General features: G+C 60.4%; 1 protein-coding gene across 1 annotated transcript in view; it reads left to right on the forward strand.

Annotated features, from left to right (window-relative positions):
- Positions 1-14,585, forward strand: part of HCN2 (hyperpolarization activated cyclic nucleotide gated potassium and sodium channel 2) — a 36,281-nt gene that overhangs the window by 19,919 nt on the left and 1,777 nt on the right. Inside the window, exons 4-7 of the mRNA XM_035285828.3 lie at positions 1,837-2,055; positions 6,344-6,490; positions 12,756-12,996; positions 13,182-13,346. Of these exons, the coding sequence (XP_035141719.2) occupies positions 1,837-2,055; positions 6,344-6,490; positions 12,756-12,996; positions 13,182-13,346 (772 nt within the window). The remainder of the gene's footprint in view (positions 1-1,836; positions 2,056-6,343; positions 6,491-12,755; positions 12,997-13,181; positions 13,347-14,585) is intronic.

Here is a 14,585-nt window from a genome sequence, read left to right on the forward strand (position 1 = left end):
TGAGCCCTGATTGCACCACTGCTCTCCAGCCTGGGCAACAGAGCAAGACCCAATCTCTAACAACTAAAGAAACATTTACATCACAGCCCTGAAATGGGAAAGTGGTATCACATGCCAAGGGCATAATACAAGGACTGGGCACAGTGGCCACGGCTGTGATCCCAGCACTTTGGGAAGCCGAGGGGGGCAGATCATGAGGTAAAGAGTTCAAGAGCAGCCTGGCCAGCACAGTGAAACCCCATCTCTACTAAAAATAAAATTAACCGACCATGGTAATCCCAGCTACCCTGGAGGTTGAGGTGGGATAACTGCTTGAACCTGGGAGATGGAGGTTGCAGTGAGCCAAGACCACCACTGCACTCCACCCTGGACAACAGAGCGAGACTTCATCTCAAAAACAAACCCCCCAAAACACAAAATTCAGGCAGGCATGGTGGCGTGAGCCTATAATTCCAGCTGCTCGAGAGGCTGAGGCAGGAGAATTGCTTGAACCTAGGAGGTGGAGGCTCCGGTGAGCGGAGATTGCACCATCGCACTCCAGCCTGGGTGACAGAGCCAGACTGCCTCAAAAGAAAGAAACAGGCCAGGCACAGTGGTTCACGCCTGTAATCCCAGCGCTTTGGGAGGCCGAGGCGGGTGGATCACGAGGTCAAGAGATCGAGACCATCCTGGTCAACATGGTGAAACCCCGTCTCTACTAAAAATACAAAAATTAGCTGGGCACGGTGGTGTGTGCCTGTAATCCCAGCTACTCGGGAGGCTGAGGCAGGAGAATTGCCTGAACCCAGGAGGCAGAGGTTGCGGTGAGCCGAGATCGCGCCATTGCATTCCAGCCTGGGTGACAAGAGCGAAATGCCATCTCAAAAAAAAAAAAAAATACAAAATTTAGCCGGGCTTGGTGGCTCACACCTGTAATCCCAGCTACTCGGGAGACTGAGACGGGAGAATTGCTTGAAGCTGGAGACAGAGGTCGCAGTGAGCCAGGATCAGGCCACCGCACTCCAGCTGGGCGACAGAATGAGACTCTGTCTCAGAAAATAATACATACATAAACAAACGAGAGAAACAGGAATAATACATGAAGGCGGGCCCAGATGCCCCCTGCTTCTCAGCTGAGATGTGCTGGCTGGTAAGAGCAGTTACAGGAGCCGGCGGGTGTTACAGTCAGGTTAGCGCCCAGTGAGCCTCTGTCCCCGCCTGGGGACTGCTGCGCCCCAGCCTCCGGCCACATATGGGACCTGGGATGTGTTTAGTTTCGACACGGAGCAGGTGGGCATTGACGGGGTCAGAGCTGCAGAGGGGAACCCGCCAGCGCCCCTCCCGGAGCCTGGCACAGCTGCCCAGGCTGAGTCGGCTCATTGTGTGGCTCTCACCCGCACATGTGGTCCCATTTCCTGAACGGGGCCCCACGGCCCCCCTTCCCCGGGCGGGTCAACTGAGGGCTCAGTGGGGCAGGACCTCCTGGGCCGACCTGCTGCCTCTGCCCACCCTGCCCCTCTGGTCTGGCTCAGGTGCCCCCTGGAACTTTGAGGTCCTCTTCACCTCACAGATGTTTCGGTATCAGAGGCCGTGAGGTCCAGACTCGCCCTTGGGGCCTCAGTTTCCCCAGGAGTGAAGTGGGCAGGGAGCATCAGCCCCGGCCCTACCACCGACCCGCCATGACCAGTGTGCAAACCATGTCATCTGCCTGGGTCTCCGGTTCTGTTGGTTACCTCTGAGGATGGAGAGCTCACCACCTCCATTGCCTGGGAGAGGACGGGCGGTGGGCTCTCGGGGACGGGGGTCCCGTGGGCAGGGAGCAGCCGCCCACTGCCGCCCTTCCTGGTGCCCCTGCAGAACCACTCGTGGAGCGAGCTGTACTCCTTTGCGCTCTTCAAGGCCATGAGCCACATGCTGTGCATCGGGTACGGCCGGCAGGCGCCTGAGAGCATGACAGACATCTGGCTGACCATGCTCAGCATGATCGTGGGCGCCACCTGCTACGCCATGTTCATCGGCCACGCCACTGCCCTCATCCAGTCGCTGGACTCTTCACGGCGCCAGTACCAGGAAAAGGTCTGAGAAAGGCGGGCACTGGCCTGGGGTCTGAGGGGAGAGGGAGGTCCCGCCCTGGGGTCTGAGGGGAGAGGCAGGTCCCGCCCTGGGGTCTGAGTGGGGAGGCAGGTCCCGCCCTGGGGTCTGAGGGGAGAGGGAGGTCCCGCCCTGGGGTCTGAGGGGAGAGGCAGGTCCCGCCCTGGGGTCTGAGGGGAGAGGCAGGTCCCGCCCTGGGGTCTGAGTGGGGAGGCAGGTCCTGCCCTGGGGTCTGAGGGGAGAGGCAGGTCCCACCCTGGGGTCTGAGAGGGGAAGGCAGGTCCCCGTCCTGGGGTCTGAGGGGAGAGGGAGGTCCCGCCCTGGGGTCTGAGAGGGGAGGCAGGTCCCACCCTGGGGTCTGAGGGGAGAGGGAGGTCCCGCCCTGGGGTCTGAGGGGAGAGGCAGGTCCCGCCCTGGGGTCTGAGAGGGGAGGCAGGTCCCGCCCTGGGGTCTGAGGGGAGAGGGAGGTCCCGCCCTGGGGTCTGAGGGGAGAGGCAGGTCCCGCCCTGGGGTCTGAGGGGAAAGGCACCCAGCCCTGGGGTCTGAGTGGGGAGGCAGGCCTAGCCCTGGGGTCTGAGAGGGAGGCAGGTCCCACCCTGGGGTCTGAGACAGGAGGCACATCCGGCCCTGGGGTCTGACTGGGGAGGCAGGCCTAGCCCTGGGGTCTGAGACGGGAGGCAGGTCCCGCCCTGGGATCTGAGACGGGAGGCAGGTCCCGCCCTGGGGTCTGAGACGGGAGGCAGGTCCCGCCCTGGGGTCTGAGACGGGAGGCAGGTCCCGCCCTGGGGTCTGAGACGTGGGGGCAGGTCCCGCTCTGGGTCTGAGACGTGGGGGCAGGTCCCGCCCTGGGGTCTGAGACGGGAGGCAGGTCCCGCTCTGGGGTCTGAAACGGGAAGCAGGTCCCACCCTGGGGTCTGAGAGGGGAGGCAGAGTTGGCCCTCCATCAGCTACAAGTGGCATACTCAGGGCAGAGGCAACATGGTGGGGAGTGGGGATCCTAGGGGGTCTGTGGCTGCGGTTAGGAGGAGGAACCCAAACCCCCTGCAAATGGTGGGCTGAGCCTATGAAGGGGGTCTGATGGGGGAGGCAGATCTCGCCCTTGGGGTCTCAGTTTCCCCAGGAGTGGAAACTGAGGGAGGTCTGAAGCCTGGAGATGGGTGTGGGGGAGGAGCTGGGGAAGGGACGCAGGCTGGGCAGGAAGAGGCTGAGTTGGGGTCAGGGCAGGGCCAGTCCTGGGGCAGAAGATGGTGCTGGGGACGTGGAGCCAGAGCAGCAGAGACGGGCGTTGCAGGAGGGGGCCCACCTGGGGCGTCTCTAGGCTGGCTCAGGATGGAGCTGGAGTGGGGAAGGGGCCTGGTGGGGTCTGAGAGGTTTGGGGTCACTTGAGGACACTCCAGTGGCCGGTAGTTGGGGCCAGGCTTCAGGGAGAGCGGGGCTGCCCTGCCGCGGCCTCTGGCCTGCAGTGACCACCGGGCTAATCCTGGTCTCTGCCGTGGCGGGTGGATGGAGATGGGGATTGGGCCCATAGCGGCAGGCCTCTGGAGTTGGGCCTTGTGCGCCTCTCTGTGCCTCAGTTTCCCTCTGTGAAGCGGCCCTGTCTGTCCAGCACTTGGCCCGGCTGGCTGGTCCTGGCTGGGAGCCACGTGCCCCCCTTGGTGGTGGCTGGCAGGGTCAGCCGGGTCAGCTGGGCCCTGTGCCAGTCGCCCGGCTGTCCGGAAGCCACAGGCCTCACACCCAAACATAAGCTGGTGCCACCACCCGCCCGCCGTCACGGGGTCCGCTGAGCTCAGGGCAGCTGCAGCCGGGCGGCAGTGGGTCGGAAGTGAGGCTGGAGCCCCCGGGTGGCACCGTCCTGGGGACGGCAGGGCCTGGCACCCCCACCCGGCCTGCTCGGGAGGGGCTGACCCGAAGGTTTCTAGAAAGATCATCAGGGAAGGGGGTGGGAGCACCTGCAGAGTTGGAGGCCCTGAGAAATGCGTTCTGTGAGTCAGGATGCCTGGTCCCTCCTCTCAGAGAGTCAGGCGCCCACCCATTCCTCAGGGGTGGGGTTGCCAGGTAACCTTCAGGACACCAGGCTGGGCACGGTGGCTCCCGCCTGTCATCTCAGCACTTGGGGAGGCCGACATGAGCAGATCACTTGAGATCAGGAGTTCAAGACCAGCCTGGCCAACATCTCTACGAAAAATCAAAAAATTGGCCGGGCATGGTGGCACGCACCTGTAATCCCTGCTACTCAGGAGACTGAGGTGGGAGAATCACTTATGTCTGGAGGCTAAAAAGAATTTTAAAAAATTGAGGACACGTAGTTACGTATGGACTTCAGAGAAACATCAAATGAAAAACTCAGGAACTCAGGACACCTAGTTACAAATTTCAGAGACACATTGAATTAATTTTCTTAGTGTATTTCAAATGTTATAAGGGATATACTTACACTAAACATCGTTCTAATTTTTCTGCAATCCAACTTAATTTTTATTTACTTATATATTTATTTTTTGAGATGGACTCGCCCTTTGTTTCCCAGGCTGGAGCGCAATGGCGTGATCTCGGCTCACCACAACCTCCGCCTCCTGGGTTCAGGCAATTCTCCTGCCTCAGCCTCCTGAGTAGCTGGGACTACAGGCACGCGCCACCATGCCCAGCTAGTTTTTGTATTTTTAGTAGAGATGGGGTTTCGCCATGTTGCCCAGGCTGGTCTTGAACTCCTGACCTCGTGATCCACCCGCCTGGGCCTCCCAAAGTGCTGGGATTACAGGTGTGAGCCGCCGCGCCCGGCCTGCAATTCAACTTTAAACGGAGATCCTGAACTTCATCCTCCAACCTGCCCCTGAGAATTAAATGTAATACTATTTTAGAAGTATTATTCAGGATATCAATATCAATTATTCAGAATGTTAATTAAGAATTGAATCGGCCGGGCGCGGTGGCTCACGCCTGTAATCCCAGCACTTTGGGAGGCCGAGGCGGGAGGATCACGAGGTCAAGAGATCGAGACCATCCTGGTCAATATGGTGAAACCTCGTCTCTACTAAAAGTACAGAAATTAGCCGGGCGTGGTGACACGCGCCTGTAATCCCAGCACTTTCGGAGGCCGAGGCGGGAGGATCGCTTGAGCCCAGGAGTTCAAGACCAGCCTGGGCAATACGGGAAGACCCCATCTCTACCAAAAATCAGCCAGGCGTGGTGCCGCACACCTGTGTTCCCTGTTAGGAGGCTAAGGTGGGAGGATCCCTTGAGCCAGAAGGTGGAGGCTTCCGTGAGCTGTGATTGTGCCACTGCTCTCCAGCCTGGGCAACAGAGCAAGACCCTGTCTCTGAGAAGAAAAATTGGGTTTATTGTTGAGGTGAATTCAACCACGGTTTAAATGGAAGCCTCCTTATTTGCTCTTGTTGAATCTGGCAGCCCCTGGGTTGCGGGGGAGACCTGTCTCCCTGCTGCAGGCATGGGCTGTGTCTGACCCAGCCCTGTCTCCCGTCTGTGGGCCGGGGGGCGGTGTCTGACCCACTGGCAGGTGCCCACATCTCCTGGCTGTGGCCAAGGGGCGGTGTCTGACCCACAACAGGTGCCCGTGTCCCATCTGTGGGCCGGGGGCAGTGTCTGACTCACAGCAGGTCCCTGTCTCCCAGCTGTGGGCTGGGGATGGTGTCTGACCCACGGCAGGTGCCCGCGTCTCCCTGCTGTGGCCCAGGGACGGTGTCTGACCCACAGCAGGTGCCCGTGTCCCATCTGTGGGCCGGGGGCAGTGTCTGACTCACAGCAGGTCCCTGTCTCCCAGCTGTGGGCTGGGGATGGTGTCTGATTCACAGCAGGTCCCTGTCTCCCAGCTGTGGCCCAGGGACGGTGTCTGACCCACGGCAGGTGCCCGCGTCTCCCTGCTGTGGCCCAGGGACGGTGTCTGACCCACGGCAGGTGCCCGCATCTGCCTGTTGTGGCCCAGTGACGGTGTCTGAACCACAGCAGGTGCCCGTGTCCCATCTGTGGGCCGGGGGCAGTGTCTGACTCACAGCAGGTCCCTGTCTCCCAGCTGTGGGCTGGGGATGGTGTCTGACTCACAGCAGGTCCCTGTCTCCCAGCTGTGGCCCAGGGACGGTGTCTGACCCACGGCAGGTGCCCGCGTCTGCCTGTTGTGGCCCAGGGGCGGTGTCTGACCCACGGCAGGTGCCCGCGTCTGCCTGCTGTGGCCCAGGGGCGGTGTCTGACCCACGGCAGGTGCCCGCGTCTGCCTGCTGTGGCCCAGGGGCGGTGTCTGACCCAGCCTTGCCCCTCACAGTACAAGCAGGTGGAGCAGTACATGTCCTTCCACAAGCTGCCGGCCGACTTCCGCCAGAAGATCCACGATTACTATGAGCACCGCTACCAGGGCAAGATGTTTGACGAGGACAGCATTCTGGGCGAGCTCAACGGGCCCCTGCGGGAGGTGAGGCGGGCGCCCGGCGGGCGGGCGGGAGGCGGCTTCAGGCACACGGCGGCCTCTCTCTCCTGGCACCCAGGAGCCAGTCCCAGAGGGAGGCGCGGTGCCTCGGCCATGGCAGGAGGGACTTGAGCTGGGCCTGCGGACGCACCCACCCTCCCCGCCCCAGGCACCCCTGCGTGAGCCTCTGCACCCCCAGGACCCCCAGCACCCCATCTTACTTCCCGCTGCCCTCTCAGCGTATGTGCCAGACAGGGCGGGGCACACGCACAGCATCGGGGGGAGGAAGGACCCGCACTGCTGGGCACCAGGCCCTGGGGGCACTCAGGCTGCTGAGGAGCGGGTGTAATTCCCAGCTCTGCCCCTGTAGCCTGGGTGACCCTGGGCAGGCTCCCCGGGCCATGGGAACAAACACAGCCACAGGCTGAGTGGCTCAGAGCAGCAGAGCCTCAGCCTCCCTCCTCCTGGAGGCCACAGGCCCCAAATCAAGGTGTGGGTGGGGCCGAGCTCCCCACCTCCCCAAGCCCCTGGGAGGGTCCTTCCTGCCTCTCCCGCGTGCGGCCACTTCCTGATGCCCCTGCCCCTGCCCCTGCCCCTGCCCCTGCCCCGTGTGTCTCTGTCTCTCCCTGTAAATTCATCAGTCGCTGGAAAAGGCCACCCCCCATTCCTCCTGGCCTCGCCTTAACTGGGTCACACCCGCAAACACCCTGTTTGCAGATGAGGTCCCATTCACAGGACCCGGGGTCGGCCGTCAGCCTGTCTTTCTGGGAAGTGTCACCCGTGACAGGCATCAAGCTGTTACTGAGCGCCAACTGCGTCCCCTGCCACATGCTTGGAGGTCCAGCCCTCAGGGAGGGGGCCTGGGGAGCAGGAGCCCTCGGGCACGGGGGGGGGGGCTTGGGGGGGGCCTGGGGAGCAGAAGCCCCAGGGGTCCAGGCCTAAGGAGGGGGTCCCTCAGGGAGCGGGGGCCTAGGAAAGGGGGTGCTGGGGGGGCCTAGGGAGTGGGGGCCTAGGGAAGGGGGTGCTGGGGGGCCTAGGGAGTGCGGGCCTGGGGAAAGGGGTGCGGGATCCTGGGGAAGGGGGTGCTGGGGGGCCTAGGGAGCGGGGGTCTGGGGAAGGGGGTGCTGGGGGGCCTAGGGAACGGGGGCCTGGGAAGGGGGTCCTGGGGGGCCTAGGGAGCGGAGGCCTAGGGAAGGGGGTGCTGGGGGGCCTAGGGAACGGGGGCCTGGGAAGGGGGTGCTGGGGGGCCTAGGGAGCGGAGGCCTAGGGAAGGGGGTGCTGGGGGGGCCTAGGGAAGGGGGTGCTGGGGGGCCTAGGGAGTGGGGACCTGGGGAAGGGGGTGCTGGGGGGCCTAGGGAGCGGGGGCCTAGGGAAGGGCGTGCTGCGGGGGCCTAGGGAAGGGGGTGCTGGGGGCCTAGGGAGCGGGGGCCTGGGGAAGGGGGTGCTGGGGGGGCCTAGGGAGTGGGGGCCTAGGGAAGGGGGTGCGGGAGGCCCTCAGGGAGCGGGGGCCTGGAGAAGGGGGTGCTGGGGGGCCGTCGCCGGCGGCCTAGAGGTGGCGCCGCGGTCCTAGGAATGCTTCTGGGGCATTTACACGCGCGGCCTCCCAGGGGCACCCACTGTGGTTTGCTTCGCCAAAATGTTTAATTGCATTTGATGGCTCCAATCTTCATTCATTTGTGAAGACGTAACTCACAGACCGCAAAGAGCATAAAATTCAGTGGCTTTTAGTGTTAACGGAGTGGTCACCACAACCAGCTCCAGAACGTTCTCCTCAGCCCAAAAGGAGACTTGCCCGTTAGGCACCAGCCCTTCTGCCCGCCCGGCTCCTGTCTCCTCCCTGCCCCTCTCCCTCCCCCCGTCCCTGCCCCTCTCCCTCCCCCAGTCCCTGCCCCTCTCCCTCCCCCACCTCCCTGCCCCCACCCACACGCTCCACCCACAGTCCCGCCCCCAGCCCCACCCACACTCCCACCCACTCCCCGCCCATGCCACACCCACAGTCCCACCCACAGCCCCACCCCAGTCCCACCCCCACCCACAGTCCCACCCACGCCCCACTCCTGTACTACTCGGTCATTTTGATTATTTGTTTATTAATTTGTTAATTTATTTGTTAATTAATAATTTGTTTGAGACGGAGTCCCACTCTGTCGCCCAGGCTGGGGTGCAGTGCTGAGATCTCGGCTCACCACAACCTCCACCTCCAGGGTTGAAGTGATTCTCCTGCCTCAGCCTCCCAAGTAGCTGGGATTACAAGCGCCCGCCATCGCGCCTGGCTAATTTTGTATTTTTAGCAGAAATGTGGTTTCACCATGTAGGTCAGGATGGTCTCGAACTCTCCACCTCAGGTGATCCACCAGCCTCAGCCTCCCAAAGTGCTGGGATGACGCCACCGCGCCCGGCCGGTCATTTGCCTTTTAACTTAGGATCATATTTTCTGGGCACGTTTTTGATGCTGTGTCCAGTGGCTGTTTCATGTATGTTTTCTGTACACAGTAGGTGCTAAGTTCTTGCTGTATACAGGAGTTGTACCATGTGTGCCTACTATGCACAATAGGTATGTGGGATTCAGTACCTTCTTTTTTTTTTGAGACGGAGTTTCGCTCTTGTTACCCAGGCTGGAGTGCAATGGCGCGATCTCGGCTCATCGCAACCTCCGCCTCCTGGGTTCAGGCAATTCTCCTGCCTCAGCCTCCCGAGTAGCTGGGATTACAGGCACGCGCCACCGTGCCCAGCTAATTTTTGTATTTTTACTAGAGACGGGGTTTCACCATGTTGACCAGGATGGTCTCGATCTCTTGACTTCGTGATCCACCTGCCTCGGCCTCCCAAGGTGCTGGGATTACAGGCTTGAGCCACTGTGCCCGGCCGGGTTTCATTTTTTTCTTTTAGATCCTTGGGGAGCCTCTGGAACTAGTGGTACAGGGTGTGAGGCAGTGTTCATGTCTGTCTGCTGTAGGGCTGAACACCCGTCTTCACCCTGTGACTCGGTGGGGCGGGGGGAGTCACTTTCACCTTAAGCTAAAATTCCAGGCTGGGCACAGTGGCTCCTGCCAGTAATCCTAGCACTTTGGGAGGCTGAGAGGGAGGATCCTTTGAGCCCAATAGGTCAAGATTGCAGTGAGCTGTGATTACGCCACTGCACTCCAGCCTGGGCAACAGAGCAAGACCCTGTCTCAAAAACAAAAAAATAGGCCGGGCGCAGTGGCTCACGCCTGTAATCCCAGCACTTTGGGAGGCCGAGGCGGGTGGATCACGAGGTCAAGAGATCGAGACCATCCTGGTCAACATGGTGAAACCCCGTCTCTACTAAAAATACAAAAATTAGCTGGGCATGGTGGCGCGTGCCTGTAATCCCAGCTACTCGGGAGGCTGAGGCAGGAGAATTGCCTGAACCCAGGAGGCGGAGGTTGTGGTGAGCCAAGATCGCGCCATTGCACTCCAGCCTGGGTAACAAGAGCGAAACTCCGTCTCAATAAATAGGGAATTTAAAAAATTTTATTTATCAGGCCAGGTGCATGGCTCACACCTGTAACCCCACTTTGGGAGGCTGAGGCGGGTAGATCACGTGAGGTCAGGAGTCTGAGACCAGCTTGGCTAAAATGGTGAAACCCCATCTCTACTAAAAACACAAAAAATTAGCTGGGAATAGTGGTGGGGGCCTGTAGTCCCAGCTACTCAGGAGGCGGAGACAGGAGAATCACTTGAACCCGCCGTGACGGAGATCACACCACGGCACTCCAGCCTGGCGACAGTGTGAGACTCTGTCTCAAAAAAAAAAAATCCTGTTTGTGTCTCCCTAGGCTTAAAAAAAAAAAAAAAACTTTTATTTTGATTCAGAGTACGTGTAAGATTGGTTACTGAGGCATATTACGTGATGCTGAGGTTCGTGGGTGGGAATGATCCTGTCACTCACGCACTGAGCGCGGCCCTCGACAGCTGCGTACGGTGTTTGGGTGGGTTTTTTTCGCTTTTGAGACAAAGTCTTGCCGTGTTGCCCAGGCTGGAGTGCAATCCATGGCGGGATCTCGGCTCACTGCAACCTCCACCTCCCCGGTTCAGATGATCCTCCTGCCTCAGCCTCCCCAGGAGCTGGGATTACAGACACACGACACCACACCCAGATCTCACACACACACACACACACATATGTATATTTTTTTTAAATAAAGATGAGTTTCACCATGTTGGCCAGGCTGGTCTTGAACTCCCGACCTCAGGTGATCCGCCAGCCTTGGCCTCCAAAGTGTTTGGATTACAGGTGTGAGCCACCACGCCAGGCCCCAGATAACATATTTTTAGTAGAGACGTGGTTTCACCATGTTGGCCAGGCTGGTCTTGAATTCCTGACCTCAGGTGATCCACCCGCCTCGGCTTCCCGAAGTGTTGGGATTACAGGCCTGAGCCACCGAGCACCATCCTGCCCGGACTGTTTCTAGACTTTTATCGCAGGTATGAGCCACCGCACCCAGCCTAATTTTTGTATTTTTAGTAGAGACAGGGTGTTGTCATGTTGCCCAGGCTGGTCTTGAACTCCTGACCTCAGGTGATCCACCCACCTCAGCCTCCCAAAGTGCCAGGATTACATGTGTGAGCCACCAAGCCTGGCCTAAATTTTTTTTTTTTTTTTTTTTGAGACGGAGTTTCGCTCTTGTTACCCAGGCTGGAGTGCGATGGCGCGATCTCTGCTCACCGCAACCTCCGCCTCCTGGGTTCAGGCAATTCTCCCGCCTCAGCCTCCTGAGTAGCTGCGATTACAAGGATCCACCACCAAGCCCGGCTAATTTTTGTATTTTTAGTAGAGATAGGGTTTCACCATGTTGGCCAGGCTAGTCTTGAACTCCTGACCTCAAGTGTCCACCCAGCTTGGCCTCCCAGTGTGTTGAGATTACAGGCGTGAGCCCCGGTGCTCAGCTGAACTGATGGTATTTTCACCAGGTTCATATTTGGTGTGACCATGAACAGGGAGAGAGGGCGTTTTGATAGGGAGGGGTGGTTCTGTCTAAACATGGGAACATGTGCAGGGCGGGGTGGCTCACACCTGTAATCCCAGCATTTGGGGAGGCTGAGGCGGGCGGATGACTTCAGGTCTTGAGTTCAAGACCAGCCTGGGCAACATGGTGAAACCCCGTCTGTACTACAAATCAGCCGGGCGTGATAGTGGCACCTATAATCCCAGCTACGCGGGAGGCAGGAGAGAATTACATGAACCTGGGAGGTGCTTAGGGTTAGAAAAAACAGTGGGCCGGGCTCGGTGGCTCATGCCTGTATTCCCAGCACTTTGAGGGGCTGAGGCGGGTGGATCACGAAGTCAGGAATTCGAGACCAGCCTGGCCAATATGGTGAAACCCCATCTCTACTAAAAAAAAATTCACTGGGCTTGGTGACACGTACCTGTGGTCCCAGCTGCTCGGGAGGCTGAGGCAGGAGAATCACTTGAACCCTGGAGGTGGAGGTTGCACCAAGCTGAGATCACGCCACTGCGCTCCAGCCTGGGCGACAGAGCGAAACTCCATGTCAAAAAAAAAGAAAAAAATATTCCGAAAGGTGTGCATGTGGTAAGGGCACAGCTCAATAGCTAGTTCCTATGGTGAGCCTGGTACAACCACCGCACAGAGCTGAGGTGGAACATGGCTGTCCCCTTGCTAAGGGACCTCACTCTGACTTCCGCCTCCATTCATCTTATTACGGTCCTTGGTTTTCATGTCGATTTTTATTTCTATTTGTATTTTATTTTTATTTTTTTGAGACAGAGTCTCACTCTCGTTACCCAGGCTGGAGTGCAATGGCGCGATCTCGGCTCACCGCAACCTCCGCCTCCTGGGTTCAGGCAATTCTCCTGCCTCAGCCTCCCGAGTAGCTGGGATTACAGGCACGCGCCACCACGCCCAGCTAATTTTTTGTATTTGTAGTAGAGACGGGGTTTCACCATGTTGACCAGGATGGTCTCGATCTCTTGACCTCGTGATCCACCCGCCTCAGCCTCCCAAAGTGCTGGGATTACAGGCGTTAGCGCCACCCCCCTGCTGCGCCCTTTGCAATTGCACGTCTGCACTTGCCCCTCCACGTCTCACTCTGTTGGCTGGTGTCACCCACGGAAGGAGCAGGGAGCGTTTTCTTTCTCTCGTTCCCGGCGGCAGCAGCTCTGTCCGCTGCGGGCCGAGCCCGTGTCACAGACAAGGAAAGGGGGGCCCAAGAGGTGGGACCCCAAAGGCAGGTGAGGGGGACTCCGAGGTCTGCCTGGCCCCAGCCCCGCATCCCCCCCCACCCGCAGGAGATTGTCAACTTCAACTGCCGGAAGCTGGTGGCCTCCATGCCGCTGTTCGCCAACGCGGACCCCAACTTCGTCACGGCCATGCTGACCAAACTCAAGTTCGAGGTCTTCCAGCCGGGAGACTACATCATCCGCGAGGGCACCATCGGGAAGAAGATGTACTTCATCCAGCACGGCGTGGTCAGCGTGCTCACCAAGGGCAACAAGGAGATGAAGCTCTCCGACGGCTCCTACTTCGGGGGTGAGTGCGCGCCCCCCCCCACCCGCGGAGCGCAGAGCCACGGGGCTGCGGGTGGGGCCGGGACCAGAGCACCCAGGAGACCAGGGTGGAAGGGCCCGCGGTGGGCGAAGTGCAGAGGCCGGGCCGCGTGCCTGGGCAGGCCGGGGGGGTCCCGCCGCTGACCACCCCCTGCCCGCCACGTGCAGAGATCTGCCTGCTGACGCGGGGCCGGCGCACGGCGAGCGTGCGGGCCGACACCTACTGCCGCCTGTATTCGCTGAGCGTGGACAACTTCAACGAGGTGCTGGAGGAGTACCCCATGATGCGGCGCGCCTTCGAGACGGTGGCCATCGACCGCCTGGACCGCATCGGTGAGCGGGAGGGGGCGTGGCCGGGGCTTCGGAGGCGTGGTCGAGGCGCCGGGCGGTGGCATGAGGTCAGGGCAGGGTGGTGGCCAATGATTGAGGGGTGTGGCTGGGGCGTGGCGCGGGGGGGAGGTGTTCAATGCCTGAGAGGCGTGGCTAAGGCCGGATGGGCGTGGCTGGGGTCAGGCTAGGGTGGTGGCCAACGCTTGAGGGGTGTGGCTGGGGCGTGGCGCGGGGGGGTGTTCAATGCCTGAGAGGCGTGGCTAAGGCCGGATGGGCGTGGCTGGGGTCAGGCTAGGGTGGTGGCCAACGCTTGAGGGGTGTGGCTGGGGCGTGGCTGAGGCTAAGGCATGGCGGGGGGGGGGGGGGTGTGTTCAATGCCTGAGAGGCGTGGCTAAGGCCTGATGGGCGTGGCTGGGGTCAGCAGTGCCAGTGCCTGAGGGGCATGGTCACGGTGTGAGGGGCGTGGCTGGGGTGGCCAATGCCTGAGGGGCGTGGCTGGCGACTCCTGGGTTTCCTTTTGGTTTACTGGCTGATTTTCTGACCTGTGGTCCTGCCGGGGGTGCAGTAGGACGGGGTGAGGCCAGATAGAGAGTATTTCCTAAGGAAGGGGTGCATGGGGTGTTTGCCCTTGTGCCTAAGGCTCATTTGACAAGTATCTGCTCAGCACCTGCTGTGTGCTGGGGTGCAGAGCAGGAGGCCTGTGGACTGGTGGTCAGCTCACACGGTGGGCTCTGTGCCGGCAGGGGAGGTGGGCCCGGCGGGCTGCCCTGAGTTGGGAATGCAGTGGAGGCCAGGGTGAGTAGGTGAGGCCATGCGGACAGAGGGAAGGTGCATTCCCAGAGTGGACACAGCGGATCCCAAGGCCCTGGGGTGGGGAGGAGGCCTAGAGTCCAGAACCAAGGAAGCCTGGAGGAATTTGGGGAGGCAGTTAGGGCCAGACCCACAGGGACCAGTGGGTGGTGAGGAGAGGTTAGACTAAATTAGGAGCCTCAGGGGTAGGGTTCTCGGTGGGTGGAGGACCTGGTCTCCTGGGGGTTGGGTGGGGGCAGCCGCAGTCTGCAGGGCAGGGAGGGGCAGGGCCCTGATGACTGGATGTAGACGGCAGGGACATGGCGGCTCACGCTGCTGCTGCAGGTGGGAATGGAAATGAAGACCACGGCTGAAATGCCGGACAGGTGTGACGGGAGGTATCAGGGAGCTCCCAGTCAACAGTGAGCAGCACTCCACAAGCGACTTGTGGAC

The sequence above is a fragment of the Callithrix jacchus genome, chromosome 22 (assembly GCF_049354715.1).
Source record: "Callithrix jacchus isolate 240 chromosome 22, calJac240_pri, whole genome shotgun sequence".
Lineage (NCBI taxonomy): Eukaryota > Metazoa > Chordata > Mammalia > Primates > Cebidae > Callithrix > Callithrix jacchus.